Source organism: Leopardus geoffroyi, chromosome D4, assembly GCF_018350155.1.
Source record: "Leopardus geoffroyi isolate Oge1 chromosome D4, O.geoffroyi_Oge1_pat1.0, whole genome shotgun sequence".
Taxonomy (NCBI): domain Eukaryota; kingdom Metazoa; phylum Chordata; class Mammalia; order Carnivora; family Felidae; genus Leopardus; species Leopardus geoffroyi.
In genome coordinates this window covers 72,021,929-72,040,339 of record NC_059342.1, presented here as the reverse complement: position 1 = coordinate 72,040,339, position 18,411 = coordinate 72,021,929, and the positions used below count along the sequence as shown (strand labels likewise).

Sequence of the window (18,411 nt, the reverse complement as noted above, 5' to 3'; positions counted from 1 at the left end):
AATGAAGATTCTTCAAAGAGAAAAAACTAGGGATTATGCATCCATTAATTACTACTTTAGAAGAATGCTCTCCTTGGTCTCATTTTATATGGGACATCTTGACAAACATCTTGAATACCAATGGCAAAAAAACCCAGAAGAGCTGCAGATATTTAGCAAAGCTTGTAGATTATCAGAACCACTCTGTAGGGGTAGAGACCTGAAGACTCTAATCTGGAAGGACCTCTCAACCTTAGAACCTATGAGAGAGAGAGCCCAGCAGAGAGATCTCACCAATGTTCTCAGGGTAGGAAATATTTTGCTAGTAATTTGCAACTTACTAAGCATCAGAATAACTCAGGAGAGACATTTCACAAGTGCCCTGGTTTGGGGAAAAGATCCCTTACATCAGATCATAGAGACATCCGTATTTCCACAGAAAGGAGAGACCCTATGTATGTGCTATCCTGTATAGACAACAATTTGACAGTGTATTTCCAGAATCTTAAAATTTTTGTTTCTCTCTTTGCATCAAGCTGTTCCACAATGGAGAAACAATTCTGAGGAAAACACAAAACAAAAAAAAAAAAAGCAAAAACAGAAGTTCTCTATCAGCAAACACATGCACACATGAAGAACCTCTACTGGTTCCCCACTGCCCTGGTAACAAAACACAAACTCCTCACCAGGGCTGGAAAGAAAGGTCTTTACAATGCAGGGCCTGCACCGTGGCAGCAAGGAACACGACTCCTATCCCCAACCATCAGAGCCACCTTTCCTGGGTGTTCCCACGCGCTATGTTTACATTTCATTTTTAGCAATGAACACAGTTCATTTTCGCTGCTAAATGCAACCATACTGTGACCTGCATCCTACCTGCCCTCCAACACACATCAGTCTTACACATAAGACTGGATTTCTGCAGGAATATTCTGGGGAATATTCATTCATCTCATCTCTTAAAGTGCACTGTATATATGAAGCATTAATAAACGTAGCATTTGTGAAAACGAACCTAGGCATATCTCATTTAATTGTGCTTCACAGATTGTGGTGTTTGTTGTTTTCACAGACTGAAGATCTGTGGCAACCTGTGTTGAGCACGTCTACCAGCACCATTTTTCAAACAGCATTTGCTCGTTTTATGTGTCTCATTTTGGGAATTCTCACAAAATTTTAAACCTTCCCATTATTATTATAGCTGTTATGGTAAACTATGATCAGTGATCTTCAATGTTACTCATGTAATTGTCTTGGGGTGCCAAGAACCACACCCACGTAAGACAACGAACACCAATGATAAACGCTGTGCATGTTTCTGACTGCTCCATCGACCCTCTGTCCCCATCTCCCTGTCTTCTGGCCTCATTATTCCCTGAGACATGATACTCAAATTAGGCCAATTAATAACCCTCCAGTGGCCTCGAAGTGCTCAAGTGAAAGAGTCACACATTTCTCACTTTCCATCCAAAGCTAGAAATGATTAAGCTTAATAAGGCAGGCATGTTGAAAGCTGATAGGCCAAAAGCTAGGCCTCTTGCCCCAGTTAGCCAAGTTATGATCGCAAAGGAAACGTTTTTTGAAGGAAATTAAAAGCAGCGCTCCCATAAGTACATGAATAAGAAAGCAAGGCAGCCTTACTGCTGATATGAAGATCAAACCAGTAACATTCCTTTAAGCCAAAGCCTAATCCAGAGCAAGACTCTAACTCCCCTCAATTCTCTGAAAGCTGAGAGAGGCGAGGAAGCTGCAGAAAGAAAAGTTTGAAGCTAGCAGGGACTGGTTCATGAGGTTTAAGGAAAGAAGCTGTCTCCTTAACAGCAAGCGAAGTAGCACATGCAGATGTGGAAGCTGCAGGAAGTTATCCAGGAGATCTAGCAAGACAATTAACGAAGGTGGCTACATTAAACAAACGATTTTCAATACAGACCAAACAGTCTTATAAGAAAACACCACGTAGGATTTTCATAACTAGAGAGAAGTCAGTGCTTGGCTCAAGGGAAAGGCTAACTCTCATTTGGTGACTAATGTAGCTGGTGACTGCAAGTTGAAACCAATGCTCATTTACCATTCCAAAAATCCTAGGGCCCTTCAGAGTCACACTAAATCTTCTCTGCCTGTGCTCTATACATGAAACAACAAAACCTGGATGACAACACAACTGTTTACAAGATGGTTTTGTTTTTTGCGAGTGAGACAGCATGCGTGTGCGAGCGGGGGTAGGGCCATGGGAGAGGGAGAGAGAATTCCAAACAGGCTCCCTACTGTCTGCACACAGCCCCATGTGAGGCTCAATCCCATAACCTTGAGATCATGACCTGAGCTGAAATCAAGAGTCGGATGCTTAACCGACTGAGCCACCCAGGCACCCCTACCACATGGTTTTTACTCAGTTTTCTAAGTCCACTATTGAGATCTGCTCAGAAAAAAAAAAAAAAAAAAAAAAATTCCTTCAAAGTATTACTGCTCAAAGACAAGAGCTCTCACGAAGATGTATAAGACTTGTTTTTATCACTGCTAACAGTATCTACTCTGCAGCCCCTGGATCAAGGACTAATTTCAACTTCCAGGTCTTATTATTTATTTAACAAACACGTTTTGTAAGGCTATAGCTGCCACAGATAGTGATTCCTCTGATGGACCTCGGCAAAGTAAATGGAAAACCTTCTGGAATGGATCACCATTCTAGATGCCATTAAGAACATCTGCTTAGAACTAGGGACTCTATTTTATATCACTAACGATAGCCAAAATGGTGAAACAACCCAAATGTCCGTGGATAGATGAATGAACAAAATATGGTACATCCATACAATGGAACATCATTCAGCCTGGAGAAGTAATGAAATTTTGACACATGCTGTATCATGAACCTTAAAAACATATGCTAAGTGTAAGAAATCAGAGACAAAAAGACAAATATTCAAATTCAGAGAGACAGCAAGCAAAATAGTGGTCACCAGGGGCTGTGGGCAGGACAGAATGAGGAGTAACTGTTTAATAAGTGTCCATTTAGGATGACAGAAAAGTTCTGGAGATAGACAGTCATGAAGATTACACAACAATGTGAATGCACTTCATGCCACCGAACTGTACTCCCAAGAAGGGCTAAAAGGCTCAACTTTATGTTCTGTGTATTTTACCACACTAAAAACTAACTCAAAAATAAGTAAATAAAAGTAGACTCACTGACAGGAGAAGCTTTTATCTTGTCCTGTGAGCTGAAAGAAGTTTCTTCAACAGAAACTCCATAAGAAGAAACATTTTTAAAAGCAAGATCTGCATTTTATTTTATTTTATTTTATTTTATTTTATTTTATTTATTTATTTGTTTTCAACGTTTATTTATTTTTGGGACAGAGAGAGACAGAGCATGAACGGGGGAGGGGCAGAGAGAGAGGGAGACACAGAATCGGAAACAGGCTCCAGGCTCCGAGCCATCAGCCCAGAGCCCGACGCGGGGCTCGAACTCACGGACCGCGAGATCGTGACCTGGCTGAAGTCGGACGCTTAACCGACCGCGCCACCCAGGCGCCCCAAGATCTGCATTTTAAATTAGAATGTGTTAAAGAGCTGATTTTAATACCCATCAATGTATATAAAAAGCATAAAGTCAAATACTGGTTAATAAAAACAAATCTATAAGGAATCAAAAAAAGTTTAAAATCTCTTGATGAGCTGATAGGGCATAAAAATGAATTTAAGTACTTGGATGATGGCCCAGATCAAATATCCTTTAGGCAATTACACAGAAGTAGTTACTGAAAGCAAGCTTTTGATAAATACCATGCAGCAGGGTTTGAGGTCACTCTCTGTGGCTAGTACCTGGTATTTAGAGAGTTCATACTGGAGAGAAGACTTTTATATAGACTAAAAACCATGACAACTCAATAAGGCAATTTTTTAAATGGAAAAAAAAAACACTTGAATAAATATTTTCCCAAAGATTTATAAATAGTTAAAGAGCGCATGACAAGACTCTCACCATCATTAGCCACCAGGGAAATGCAAATTAAAACCACAAAGAGATACCATTTCAAATACCTAGGAGGGCTCTCATAAAAACAGATAATATAACCAGGGTTAGTGAGGATGTAGAGACACCTGACAGACTCAAGGCTTCAGCTGCCTCATCAGTTAGAAATTATTATTCAGACTCTGTCAATGAAATTCTTAAGAAACAATCCACTAATATCTACACACTCTATTCCTTTGAGGTGCAATTTTACAATTAAAACTTAACTGAAGAGTCACTCTGTATGATTTGTACATTCTTTTCCTGAATTTTTCTGTCAATGGAATCTCTTTAGATTTTAGGATCTGTATTTCCCAGATTGTATGGGACCATACAGTGCTGCTCAGAATGCAACATGATGTACTCGCTTGAGAAGACAATTTGGCAATTTCTTAAAAAGTTAAACAAAAATTTACCAGATGAGTCAGCCACTCAGGCATCTACCTAAGAAAAATGAAGACATGTCTACACAAAGACTTACACATCAATGTTCAAAGCAGCATTCTTTTTAACAGCCAAAAATTGTAAACAACCCAAATGTCCTTCAACTGGTGAGTGGACAAAATAGGGTATACCCATAAAATAGGGTATTATTTAACAATAAAAATAACGGACTGATACGCTATAATATGAAATTAGAAACATGTTAATGAAAAACAAAAGACCACATATGACCCCATTTGTATAAAATGTCCAGAAAAGGCAACTCTATGGACAGCGTAAACTGATTAGTGGTTGCCTGGGACTAAGAGTAGGCATAGGGATTAACTGTAAACAGGCACGAGGGATCTGAGGTTATAAAATGTTCTAAAAATGGATTACGGTGATGATTGCACAACTCAGTGAATCTGCCAAAACTCAATTATACTCTTGAAATGACTTTTATATGTAACTTACACCCCAAAAAACTTGTTAAAAAAAAACTATGTTCCAGATTCCCAACAATGGTATAAAACATCCTCTTATGAATGTTGGTAAACATCCTGGAACAAGCCTCTTCTCAAGAATTTTAAATACTTCCCTTCACATACTCTATCTTTTCAGAAAAAAAAAAAACCAAACCAGGGTTTATATATGTTCACAAAAAACACTGAGACCAGATTGAATGATTCTCATAAACCATATTCCTTTCATGGCTAGAATGTCTCTGGTTGGTCCACTGAGCAATTAACTATGCAGATCAATTTACCACTCAGCAGTATCTGAACTACAAGCTTTGGGGTGGGGAGAGTTGGGGTACAAGGAAGAAACCAACAGTATAATCCAGAGGTAGCATTGCAAACCCACACCTATTAAATCACAGCAAATATTGCTGAGTCTCCAGTAAGCATGAAAGATCTTCTTCCATAAGCCAAAAGTTTTTCTGGTTTCATTCTCTTTCATATAACAGCTGCCTCAAACTTCAACTTGAGGAACTTTTTAGTACCACTGTTGAATCAATAGGGCACCTCCAGAACCCTATCACCTGAGACGTAACCCAAATGGACTCAGGGTTCTAGTTCCTTTTTCAGTTAGAAATTGTTATTCACACTCCACCAAGGAGATTTCTAAGGAACAATCCACTAGTATCTGCACACTCTATTCCTTTCAGGTCCAGTTTCAACAAGAAAATATAACTGAAAAGTTATTTTTTTGATTTCTACATTCTTTTCCTGAATATCCGTATCAATAGAGTCTCTTTAGATTTTAGAATCTGCATTCTCCAGATGGTAGAGGATCATAGTATCAAGTTCCTACAGTGGACAAGTCAGGTCCTATAAACGAGAGAACTTGGCAAGTAGAAGAGTGGATTCCCCATGTAAAGGCAGCAGGCACCACCCCAAACCAGCTGACTACTCCACTGAAATATGGGCCAGTGTGGTCACCCCTTGCAATTTTTCAAGGCAAGCCTTTATTTTTTTAAATATGAAATCTAATTTTTAAATGGTGACAACGCCACCAACACACATACACACACCCCTTATCGTGCAGACCAACGAAACCACATCAAATGGCCCATTCTTAGCTCGTGACCTTTGCCATACACAATGTTTGCACTCCAATTACAAGGAGCTATACTTACTATAAGCAAACTTTTAAAAAAATATAACTCTATTTTGCAAAAGACAATCCATCCAGAATAGCTCTGCTTTCAGCACCCATTTCTTCCCCTACCACCCCCCTCCCCAGCCCCCAACCTATTTTCCAAGGACTGGTACTCTCATGGCTGAGATGGCTCCCATGCATGCCCTCTAGATTCCTAAGCCCCTTACTCAAAGTCCAGAGGAAAAAACAGGTTGGGATACTTTGTCCAATTAAAACGCTCCCTGAAAACACACCTGCGTGAGCTTCACCGACTTGTTCCTGCTGACAGTCTAGGGATTTGGCATCAAGTATTCCAAGAGTATACTTCGTTCTCACTATGCTAGAAGCTCAGGCTCTTGAGTAATTTCCTACCACAGAAACTTGAAAATTCCAACGAGCCAAGTGTTTAGCTTATTCCCACAGCTTCAGAGAGGATCAGAGGTAAACTCAGAAATCATGAGCCTCAGCCACTTCATTGTACCAGTAAAGAAACTCAAATTTAGAAAGGGCAAATGACATGCCCCAAGGTGATATAGCGAGGTGGTTGGCAAACTGGAACAGAATTCGACCAGTTCTTGCTAGAAGCTAAGAGAAACCTCTTGAAGAGAAATGGTTAAGTGGGTCCTGTGCACCGCTTCCTGCTTTTTAAATCTGCGTTTGGCCTTTTAGAATCATTGCCCATCTCGCCTGCGTTCTTCACTTTCAATGTGACTTTACCAACCCAAATTAGGATTTGCCAAAGAAGCGTGCATGGGAAAAAGTGTTTTTCCTAGCTGCCAACCCATCAAAGTTGTGGCTGCAGATCAAGGATGTGGTAGTTTACACCCCAGGTTTTTAATAAGGGACAATTTGGTGAGATTCCACCACCCCCACCCCCCACCCGCACCCCTTACAGTATTTCAAGAACTACTCTCCAGAGTGAAATCCCCGATGTCTGATGAGGCCTGAGTTACTCTTAAATGTCTTTTCACATTCGTTACATTCATATTCTCTCCTTCCGGTATGAATTTTTAGGTGTTCTACCAGGATTGAGCTGCGGCTGAAGGTTGCTCCACAGTAGTTACATTCATAGGGCTTCTCTCCAGTATGAATTCGATGATGTTCATTGAGAGATGAACTCTGACTGAACGATTTTCCACACTCTTTACATTTATAAGGTTTTACACCAGTATGGATTCTCTGATGACGACTGAGGAGCGAATGGGTAGGGAAGGCTTTCTCACACTGGGTACACTTGTAGGGTTTTTCTCCCGAATGAAGCCTCTGGTGATAAATGACAGATGTAAAATGGCTGAAAGTCATCCCACAGTCATTACACAAATAGGGTTTTTCTCCAGTGTGGATTCTCTGATGTCGAGTAAGGCAAGAATTCTGTCTAAAGGCTTTTCCACATTCACCACATTTATAGGGTTTCTCTCCAGTATGAATCCTCTGATGTTTGGAAAGGGATGAGCTGTGACTGAAGGACTTTCCACAATTGTTACACGTGTAGGGTTTTTCTCCAGTATGAATTCGCTGATGTTGAATAAGAGATGAACTGTCACTGAAGGGTCTCCCACATTCTTTACATTTGTAGGGTTTTTCTCCAGTATGAACTCTCTGATGTTTAATGAGGTGGGCACTCAGGGTGAAAGCTTTTCCACAATCATCACATTTGTAGGGTTTCTCTCCACTATGAGTTCTGTGATGTGGCGTGAGGGATGAACTGTCACTGAAAGCTTTTCCGCATTCATTGCACATATAGGGTTTTTCCCCTGTGTGAATTCTCCTATGTTTGGTCAGGGAGGCACTATAGCCGAAGGCTTTTCCACATTTGCTACATTTGTGGGTCTTCTCTCCCATCTCAGCTCCCTCATCTTTATCTGAGGATGCATCTTGATGTAGATTTTTCCAACATTTTTCACATATAGTGCAGTTTCTTCTCTTAGTAAGGGACAAGCTTCGTGTAAAGGCTATCCCACAGTTACTGCATTTCTGGGCCTTCCTCCCCAAATTCCTCCCCATTTTCTGATGTTTCTGATGTTCAGTAAGAGATGAAGACTGACCTAGGGCTTTCCTGCCTTCGTTACATTTCCGTGGCTTTTCTCCAGTGTGTTCTTTGCGGTTCATAAGGTCTGAATGAAAACTGAAGGGTTTCTTGCATTCATTATACTTCCGAGATTTCTTCCTTAAGTAGACTCTCAGATGTTTAATTATGTCCGAGGTTTGTTTGAAATTACTTCCAAAGGGGCTCTTATCTGGGTCAAATTCCTCACCCTTACTGCCTCTCCCATGAGTTTTCTTTTGTGTGACTGTGCCTTGTGAATATTCCTTACTGCTACGCTTCCGGGATTCTCCCATTAAGCCATGATCCCCACCCATTAGGCATCTTTCTATTATTTTATTTAAAGTTGATTCATCCAGGAGAGCATCTTGATTTCGAAAGGATTCCTTCAATTCACCTCTAGGTTCACACTCTAAAAGAAATAATAAATAGGGTATGTCCTGTTGCAGTAAAAGGAGCTATCATATTTGGGACTGAAACAGGAATACAGATAAACAGTAAGGACTATGAACAGTAGGTGCGTGGCTTGGACAGTTCTCAGAATCTTACAAAACAGAGAAGAAAAAAGTAATATAGGAAAACTAGGTAAATATAGGGATTAGGAAAAATATTGAGGAAAATGAAGAATTTATGCTTTATAGTTAAAATAAAGATGCATGTTCTCACCCTCATTTCAAATTTCTGTAACATGTTCAAACTCACTCTCTCTACAATCTACCCTTTTTCCAAATAACGACGACAGTGCAAACATTTACTGAATACTTAGTAAATGCCAGGTCCCACATCCGGCACTTGTATTTCACTTAATCTACACAGCAACCCTATAAAGTAGGTCCTGTCATTATCCCTATTTTGTGGATGTGACAACCTAGGCACATGGACTGTAAGGAGCTTACCCAAAGTCACATGTAAGTGGCAGATTTTAATCTAGTCTGGCACCAAAGCCCATAATTTATTTTTAATCATTTTATTTATTTTTTAATGTTTATCAAAGCCCATACTTTTGATCCCTATACTACACTGCTTCTCAAAGCAGCCAAATAGCACTAAGTTTACAGAAAATGTTAATCACATCACAGACATGTAACATCAACTACGCTAGACTTTCACACGTTACCCCAGTCTGGCCCTATCAATCTTATGGATACACTCTACTCAGGCATCCATTCGCTGTCCCTACACACTATGGTGGTGTTCTCAATCCTATTCTCTCAGTCTTTGTACCACCTCAAGTGCAATCCCAAGCATTCACTATTCACTCTTCAGCTATTCACTATTACAAACACATAAATTTGACAGGGCCTAGGGTTCAAGTCCCACAATCTCCACAGCCTTCTCTAATACCATATTCTATTTACACCCTTCTCAGAACTTTGAATTCATTTACTAGCCATCATCATTCAACTTGGCTCTTAATTATGAGATCACACTGTCACTTTCGTAAAACTATTATTATTTTAATGTTTATTTATTTTGAGAGAGAGGGTGAGCACGAGTGGGGGAGGGGCAGAGAGAGAGAGAGAGAGAGAGAGAGAGAGAGAGAGGATTCCCAAGCCGGACACAGGGCTCAAATTCAAAAACCATGAGATCACGACCTAAGCCAAAACCAAGTCAGACACTTAACCAATGGAGCCACCCACATACCCCTCATGAAGCTATTTTTCAAAGCACTAACTATAAAATACAAAAATTCTATTACCCAGAAGCTAACCATTGTTAAAAATTCTGTGTATTTTTTAAAGACACTTTTCTCTATATTTTAGAATAAATCTTTTGTATACATTTAAAAGTAAAACCATGTATAATGTGGCGTTACTTTTTTCATTCATAATTCCTTCCCATCTCATGGATAATGCTTCGTAAGAATAATTTGAATCAGTAGTAATTCATCATTTAGATGCATTACAGTTGAGACATTCCCATACTGAATGTTTATCAAATGATTAATATATATTCAGAAAACAGTCATAAAAGTGGAGTTATGGAACCAAGGGTAGAAAAGTTTTACCACCATATGAAAGATGATGAACACAAGTATTTGAGTCCTCCTCTCTGGTCAAATGATCTTTCTTTAAATCTTTACAAATTTGACGGATAATAAGTAGATCTGCTGCTTTAAATGTGTATTTCATTGTTGACCAGTGACTGGGAAAATTTTTTCAAATTTGCAGGTATTTAAATTTTAGTTTTGTCAGTTATTTTTAATTTTGTCAGCTATCTGCTCAAGTTCTTCACCCATTTTTCGAACAGACTCAGCATTAGAAAAATCAGTTCCTTGCTGATTTACTTAAGTATTTTATAAATTATAACTACTGACTCTGCTTTGTCCGTCATCTCCAGTCTGTTGTAAATAACTTTTTAAACAAGGTGTACATCTACATGATGATTCTGGGGTGGAGGGGTACATATTTATATCATTTATATTAAAAATAATATTCTTTATTTGTGAATCTATACTGAAAAGAGCCAACAGATTGACTTTGGTTAAGATGGAATAGAGATGGGGCGCCTGGGTGATTTAGTTGGTTAAGCGTAGGACTTTGGCTCAGGTCATGATCTCATAGTTTGTGGGTTCGAGTCCTCTGTCAGGCTCTGTGCTAACAGCTTGGGAGTCTGGAGCCTCCTTTGGATTCTGTGTCTCCCTCTCTCTCTGTCCCTCCCATGCTCACGCTCTGTCTCTCTCAAAATTAAAAATATTAAAAATAAAATAAAATTTAAAAAGATGGAATAGAGCTAAGGGGCACCTGGGTAGCTCAGTCAGTTAAGCATCCAATTCTTGATTTTGGCTCAGGTCACTATCTCATGGTTTTGTGAGTCCAAGCCTGTCAGGCTCTGTGCTGACCCTGCAGAGCCTCCTTGGGATTCTCTCTCTCTCTGCCCCTCCCCACCTTTCTCTGTCTCTCTCAAAATAAATAAACTTAAATTATATAAAATAAAAGGTGGAACAGAGCTAAGTGAAATTATTTAATATAAAAAAGTATTGTAATAAATTATTTTTAAATGTAAATTTAATACATTTATTGTTAAATACAAAGGAAGGATAAAGGAAAAAAATGTAATCCCTCAAAGATAACCAGGGTGAACATGAAAGCTCTCCAGACATTAAAAAAAAATCTATCTATAGCTATATATTTAATACCTGTACATGTAACATTTTTTTGCTTTTAACAAAGATGAGATTATACTCTACATGTTGTCCACTGGATGAATTCCTACTTTTCCTTCAAGATTCAACTTAAACGTGAAAAAAGCTGTCGCTCCTGTATTTCCCACTGTTCCTTACACATGCATTATTATAGTACACATCCCGTTACTAACACCTTTTGTTCTGATACCCATATTATAGCATCCACACAGGTGCACTTCGCAGATCTCCAACTCTGGGACACTTACTTACCAGTCCCTGCAGCTGCCCTGAATATCCACCACCACATTCATGCCAAGGCCACTTTCCCATAAGCTGCTCCCAGTCCATGGCAAGTACAGCAGGGACACTTGGGCAAGCCTATTTCTTATGAGACTCGGGAATCTGACCGGCAGGTGATTCCAGTTTTTGGCCTTGCCAGAGCTTTTTTAGGTTTGTTTGTTTATTAATTTATTTATTTTGAGGGAGAGCGCAAGTGGGGCAAGAGCAGAGAGAGAGAGGGAGAGAGAGTCCCAAGCAGGCTCCGTGCTGTCAGCACAGAGTCCAATGCGGGACTCAAAATCACAAACAGTGAAATCACGACCTGCGCCAAAATCAAGAGGTGGACGCTCAACCAAGTGAGCCACCCAGGCGCCCCCTTGCCAAAACTTTCTTAAGCAGCACTGCAGTCTAAGATACTTCCTACCCAACCTTTCTCCCTTCCCTCTCTCATTCACAGATGCTACAGTCACACTATGCTCTTGACAGCTCCTCTAGCCTCTTCCAGTAATCCCCATTTTCCTTCACTGAAATTCTCCCCAGGAAGTCTCTGGCATAGCTAATCATGTCTTGGCATCTACTTCTCAGAGGACCTACACCAACAGTCTCCTCACTAAAATGAATATTCCAGGAAGGCAAGGGGTATATTCTAATCACCTTTCCATTTTAGCATCTAGCCCACCCAACATTTCAAAAGCTCTTCACAAATGGCTTGGCTAAACAACCGTTTTAATTTATCTGCTTTTCACCAACTCACCTGGTCTGGAGCCTTTTGAGACTTCTTTTTCCAGCAGCCATGGCAGTTCAACCCACTTAAGCTGGGAAATCAAATCTAATTTGGAAACTGCAAAGCCTGCTCATAGAGAAAAGAATACCAAATGACTGTTTTCTGCATAGAACAAAAATGTTCCAACATTCACACACAGCCTCTGGTTCTCTAGGGAAGAGAAGCTTTCACATACAGACATCAACACTGGAATATGAGGAGGAAACCAAGGAAGGTATGCCCTTGATGACAACACAATGATACTCAACATTTCCAGTTCAATAAAGCAGAAACTCTTTTTTTTGGAGAAAACATTGCAGAAAAGTACATTTTCAGAACACACTTTTAGGATCAGTCATGGTCAACGCTGCATGCCCAGCCAAAACAGTTAATAGCATTTACCTTTCAATAATAGCGAACAAAAAGATACATGTTAGATCATGTATCAACATATCATCAAGATATGTTAGATTATGAAGAGATATCTTTACCCAAAAATTCTAGGCTCCTAAAGTTCTCCAGTAGCACTTCCTTAAAGAGCTCCTTTTGAAAAGGCTCCAGTTTTCTCCACTCTCCTCTGGAAAAGTTCACAGCCACATCCTTGAATGTTATGGACTCCTAATGAACACACAAAACATAGTCTTTTTGCATCGGCTTAACATTCACAGGTCCTGGGGATTAAGAACTGGGTATACTTTTGGGAGCTATTATCAGTCTATTTTAGCGGTATTATTTACTATTGTGAATAAGAATTTTTTTCTAACCGATAATTATTGGTCTATAGAAAGCTTATCGACTTGTAACCAGCCACTTTTCTCAACTATTACGAGTTTTAGTACTTATTCAGTTGATACTCAGAGGTTTACAAATAGACCCTGTCATCTACAAATAATACACGTTTGTCTCTTTCACACCAATACTTACCTCATTTCCTTTTTACCTTACTGCATTGGCTAGACTATTCAAGAAATACTCATTAACAGCAGCATGATTAGACAGCCATATCTTTTTACAGGAGAGTTGCTTTTTGTTTTCCAACACTGTTCAGCTAGAGTTTTACTATGTTAAGAAAATATAACCCTATTTCCACTTGACTAATTTTACCAAGAATAATTTACGAATTTTAGTAAAAATATTTTGTTGGGTTTTTTTATAATTTTTTTAAATGTTTATTTATTTTTGAGAGAGACAGAGTGCGAGCAGGGATGGGCAGAGAGAGAGACACACACAGAATCTGAAGCAGGCTCTAGGCTCTGAGCTGTCAGCACAGAGCCCAAGGCGGGGCTCAGACTCATGAACCATGAGATCATGACCTGAGCTGAGGTCCGATGCTTAACCGAATGAGCCACCCAGGAGCCCCACAGAGCTGTTATTTTCATTAGAGTCAGACTTGTGACAAATTCTGGTAACTGAAATAAAATAGCATCTGAAGAATGAGCTCGAAGAATGTGAAGAAAAGGGAGGCTGTCTTCTTTACTCTAATATTTTTATACCACTCTGTAGGAGCTCAGTAAGTATTCACTAAAGAATGAAAACCAGTGAAGGGAAGCTTACCCGGGACTCAGCACTTGGAAGGACAGAAACCATTTTATTTTCTTCAGGGTTCTCCTCTTCAGAAATAACAGACTCTTGAGAGGCTGGATCTAAGAAGGGGAGAGAAGAACACTCTGGTCTTTCAAATGTGTTCCTCAGACTAGAATTTCTTACAGGTCTCTCTGGATAAAAACGTCAGAAGAAACAGTTTTTCCCTACTCTTTAAAACAGAGATAAAAGCCACAGATACACTCTTTTAAAATCCAAGCTCTTTCCCCTACCCCATAAAAAAGCCTTTCGATTCCTAAGCTCACAATAACTGATTTCATTCAATCCATACACCTACAGTTTTATGAATTTAAATGGCATACTAATTACTCTTTTAAAATATTCATAGGATGTTTTAAGGTAAAAAAGCATTTTGTTTTATGTGTTAATTTGTTTTCTTCACAGTCCTAGCACAATGCCTTGTAGAGTCACTTATTGAATGAGAGAACCAAGATGGTCTCAGGAACAGACCCTTCTTCTGGGGTCACCGGCAGATTCCTAAAGACAGAAATCAGGAAGCCAAACTATCAACTAAATATATTACATACCTGGCAATGTCAACAGCTCTTCTAATAAGAGAAAAGTATTTTTTAAATCATGCTTCACTTTCTTATGAAAAGAATTTTAGGCAGCTTATTGATTAGACAATCAACAGAAATTAAGAATCAGAATTATATAATCAAAGAGAAAGAAGGGACGATTTTAAGGAAACTGTTCTTACAGAAGGCTAAAGCAATCAATTCATGAACTTCTTTACTGCAGGGGCTTCCATATAGAGGCCCTAATTTTGGAGAAGCACCACACTGCAATGACAGACAAGTGAGAGGAAAGTCAGGAAACCCAAATGTTGAATATACATTTAGCTGTGCAAGCACAATTCAAGTCTGTGGTGGTAAATGCCACTTCTGTGGAACTCTGGGTAGAATACAAACTTGTACATATGTATTGAGAGTCTTATGGTAACTCATATGTTACACATATTTGGAACATTGTAGGATATTAGAGGGATTTTATAAAAGCTGAACCACATGCCCTCAAAGGGCTATCCACCCTAGAAGTCTTTTTATCCATATCTTACAATGATAGGTTATAATCCATAGTTTATACATTTATAATAATGTAGGCATAAAAGTATAAGTCAGCTGTTCCTCCCTTAAGGCTGTGAACTGCATTATCCAATAGGGTAGCTGCTCACCACGTAAGGCTATTTAAATTTAAGATTCAATTCCTTATTTGCCTTCGCCACATTTCATATGAACATTTCATATGTTCAATTTGAAGAGCAAAACCGTGCAGAACACATTTCCATCATTGCAGCTATCGGGCAGCCCCATTCTGGAAACGTGCTCCTGCACCCACTGGAGGCAGAAGTTGAGGCCTGGGCAGGATGATATGCTTGTGACTCCAAACACATTCAGATAATTTCCTTCTCTCCCATGTTCTAAGAGTCCCTCTTACTCAAGGGGAAGAGGAAAGAAATTAGTATTATGCCTTGACCTGTTTAACCCTCACAAAAGACTTAGAACAGACAGGAACCCCTTTTTTACAGATTAAAAAAAAAATGAATGTTCAGAGAGGTTACATAGCTTGCCCAAGATTCTACAGTAAAAGGTGAGGCTGATCCAAACCCAGTCCCAACCCCAAACCTGGACTCCTATTTTAGCAATCAACTGCTTTCTTTGGAGGAGTTTACTTTCACACCTTGAGGAAATTACTCCCTCTTCCTCCCACCATCTATGATTCTCACCTTCCTTTTCTTCAAGTGTTTGGGTCAAATCCTCTATGAGGGTCACTACTTCCTCACTACTCTCAGGACGTTGTGACTTTACCCATATCCTGATCTCCCCAGGCAAAATGGTCAGGAATTGCTCAAACACCAAAAGCTCTAAAATCTGTTCTTTTGTGTGGATGTCTGGTCTCAGCCACTGAATGCAGAGCTCCCAGAGCTGATTCAGGGCTTTTCTGGGTCCAGCCACTTCTGAGTAACAAAACCACCTGAACCTCTGTCTAAAAGTCTCTGGGTCAGTCGCGTCTCCTCTCCGGATAGCTTCTTGATCCCCAGGAGTATCCATTCTTAGGACCTTGTTTGGTTCACTTGAGGCCAGAGTTTGAGGGTCCGGGGAGATGGCTGTCATCTCGTCCAAGGTACTACAGCTTGCAAAATGTATCACCAGCAGGAACACAGTCCCCTTCAGACTCTAGGTGAATTAACAGTACAGTCCACCGACAGGCACTAGGGACAGCAAAATATCAAGGGTTCCAAGCATTCAGCTTATGGTCTTGCAGAAACTGTCAAGAAATAAAAGATATGAAACAGGTAAAACAATTACTTCTAAAAACATTGTTCTTGGTTTGGTTCACAGACATAAACATACACAGACGCCAGCAACAGCCCTGCCCAACTGCTACATTAAAGAGCAATTTTCTTTGCGGGGGAAAGGCTGGGGAGTTAATTTAAGGGTAATTAAAGATACCCACCAAGGAAACGGTTTCTTCAGACTAAAGACTCCTCATAAGCAAAACACATCAGAAAAGGCACACTGCTAGAAGAGAATCCAGTCACAAATTTATTCTATTACTCCTGTCCTGTTGCAGTGAATGGCCACATATTCCCAACAGGTGTTCAACTCAGAAGCCCGATTTCGTATTTGCCTCTCAAACTTCTCACGTAATCAACAACCAAGTTCTGGCAGTTTTATTTCTTAAAAACCTCCCCATTCTACCTTTTTTTTAAAAATGTTTATTTATTGTTGAGACAGAACATGAATGCGGGAAGAGCAGAGAGAGAGAGGGAGACACAGAATCTGAAGCAGGCTCCAGGCTTCAGCTGTCAGCACAGAGCCTGATGTGGGGCTGGAACTCACCAACAGCAAGATGATGACTGGAGCAGAAGTCGGACCCTTAACCGACTGAGCCACCCAGGTGCCCCGATCCTACTTAAACTACAAATGTACGGGTACCTTCAATCCAGTCTCATGCTGCAGCCTAAGGATCCCTTCTAATTTGCAAAATAGGGACCTATCACTCCCCAGCTCTCTCAGGGTGAAATTCAAATGCAGAGGCCATGTATTGATGATCTAGAGACCCTGCCCTGAGAACCTCACCTCTTGAGCTCTAGCTGCCCCTGATGGATGCTGCAGCCATAAAAAAAAAAAAAAAAAAAAAAAAAAACAAAACAAAACCTATATCCCCTTTCATCTTTTGCACTAGTGCTGTTCCCTCTCCTAAGAATGCTGTCTTCTTTCTCTCCTACCAAACTTTTACTCATCCTTCAAAATGACTCCTTTCAACTGTCACCTCTTGCACAAAGGTTTCTCTGATGCCCAAGTGCTCTTTTGCACAGAGCCTATCGTGTGTTACACGCATGCTTTCATTCTGCAAATAACTGAAGATCAGGAAACTATGACAAGCGTGGAGAGATCTGGTGGGGTCCTCACCCTCAGAGAGCACCCAGGAGATGAAAATACAGTCTGAGATGTATTACATTGCGGCAAGTGAAAGCCCTCTCCTCCTATTGCAAGTATACATTCCCCCACCTCTGAGCACAGAGCCCGGCACACACGAATGCATGACGTCATTTATTCCTTCGCCAAATATTAGGCACCTACCACGTACCTGACGCCGCTCTGAGCACCTGGGGCTCTGTGGTGACTAAGACACTCGTCTAGGTCTCCAGGGAGCCTACAATAGAGGCTCCGCGAAAATGTGACGCAGGCAGGCAGAAGTTCTCAAAGGGGGTGGGGGGCGGCTGAAGACGTGGTTATCACGACTGGAGGAGGAGTGCTAGTGGTACCTACCTAGCGAGTAGACCTAGGGATGCTGCTAAACATCCTGCAGTCACCGCAATGCTCCCTTCCCCCACGCACACACATAAAGGAATTTTCCCGCCGAAAAAGTCCGCGTACCCAAGTTAAGGGAGAATGGAAGCAGGGAGGGGATGGAGGAAAGCGCCGTCATTCAGGACAGTGCCCACCTACCCCAGAAGCTGCAGCATCGTGAGTGCACTGTGAGATCGCTCGACTCCCCACCCACCCACCCCACCAAGGATGCACCCAGCCCGGGTGCATCCTTGCAGCCGGCGACCTGGCCGCGGCCGCCAAATCAGGGGCCCGGGACAACCACTACCTGCATCAGCACCCGCAGTCAGAACCAACGCCACCGCAATGAGCTTCTAGAAGCTGGTCCTGCAGGAGCTGCGCGCGCATGCCCTCGAAGAGCCACTGCGCCTGCGCAAGGGCGCAGAACTACGATTCCCGGAATGCGTTTGTCCTGCTTTGCGAAAGTCCTGTGTTTTCCATAGGCTCCCACCTGGCCTGTTGCGCATGGTCATTGGGAAACGGCTGGTGGGCTCGGCCACAGAATTATTGCTGCGCCAGAGGCCTAAAGGCCTAGAACCATCTCAGGTTTTCAGATTTATGATGCTCGGTCTCCTAGGTAACCTCAAACCATCCCTCCTCCTTCCTTTCCCTACCCTTCCCTTAAATCCAGGCTGGAAAAACCCACTGCAGAATGCATATTAGTGATGCATTTTATGTAAGCCATAATTAATGCCGCAACTC

The 18,411-nt window shown here is 40.9% G+C and overlaps 1 protein-coding gene across 1 annotated transcript; it reads right to left on the bottom strand.

Moving 5' to 3' along the window:
- Positions 1 to 5,073: 5,073 nt before the first annotated feature.
- Positions 5,074 to 18,088, bottom strand: ZNF483 (zinc finger protein 483). The gene is made up of 6 exons (XM_045468669.1): positions 17,978 to 18,088; positions 15,600 to 16,141; positions 13,826 to 13,914; positions 12,763 to 12,889; positions 12,263 to 12,358; positions 5,074 to 8,514 (listed from the first exon to the last, which is right to left on the bottom strand). The coding sequence occupies exons 2-6, from the start codon at positions 15,985 to 15,987 to the stop codon at positions 6,965 to 6,967; spliced, it is 2,250 nt and encodes a 749-aa protein (XP_045324625.1). The 5' UTR covers positions 15,988 to 16,141; positions 17,978 to 18,088; the 3' UTR covers positions 5,074 to 6,964.
- Between the last annotated feature and the right edge of the window lie 323 nt (positions 18,089 to 18,411).

Bases quoted from the DNA above. Each gene is read 5' to 3' on its own strand.
- ZNF483 (XM_045468669.1), bottom strand. From the start codon at position 15,987: ATGACAGCCATCTCCCCGGACCCTCAAACTCTGGCCTCAAGTGAACCA. The intron at 13,915-15,599 runs GTGAGAATCATA...TCCCCTTCTTAG, and splicing joins AACACTTGAAGAAAAGGAAG to ATCCAGCCTCTCAAGAGTCT. The intron at 12,890-13,825 runs GTAAGCTTCCCT...TGTGTTCATTAG, and splicing joins TTCCAAGTGCTGAGTCCCGG to GAGTCCATAACATTCAAGGA.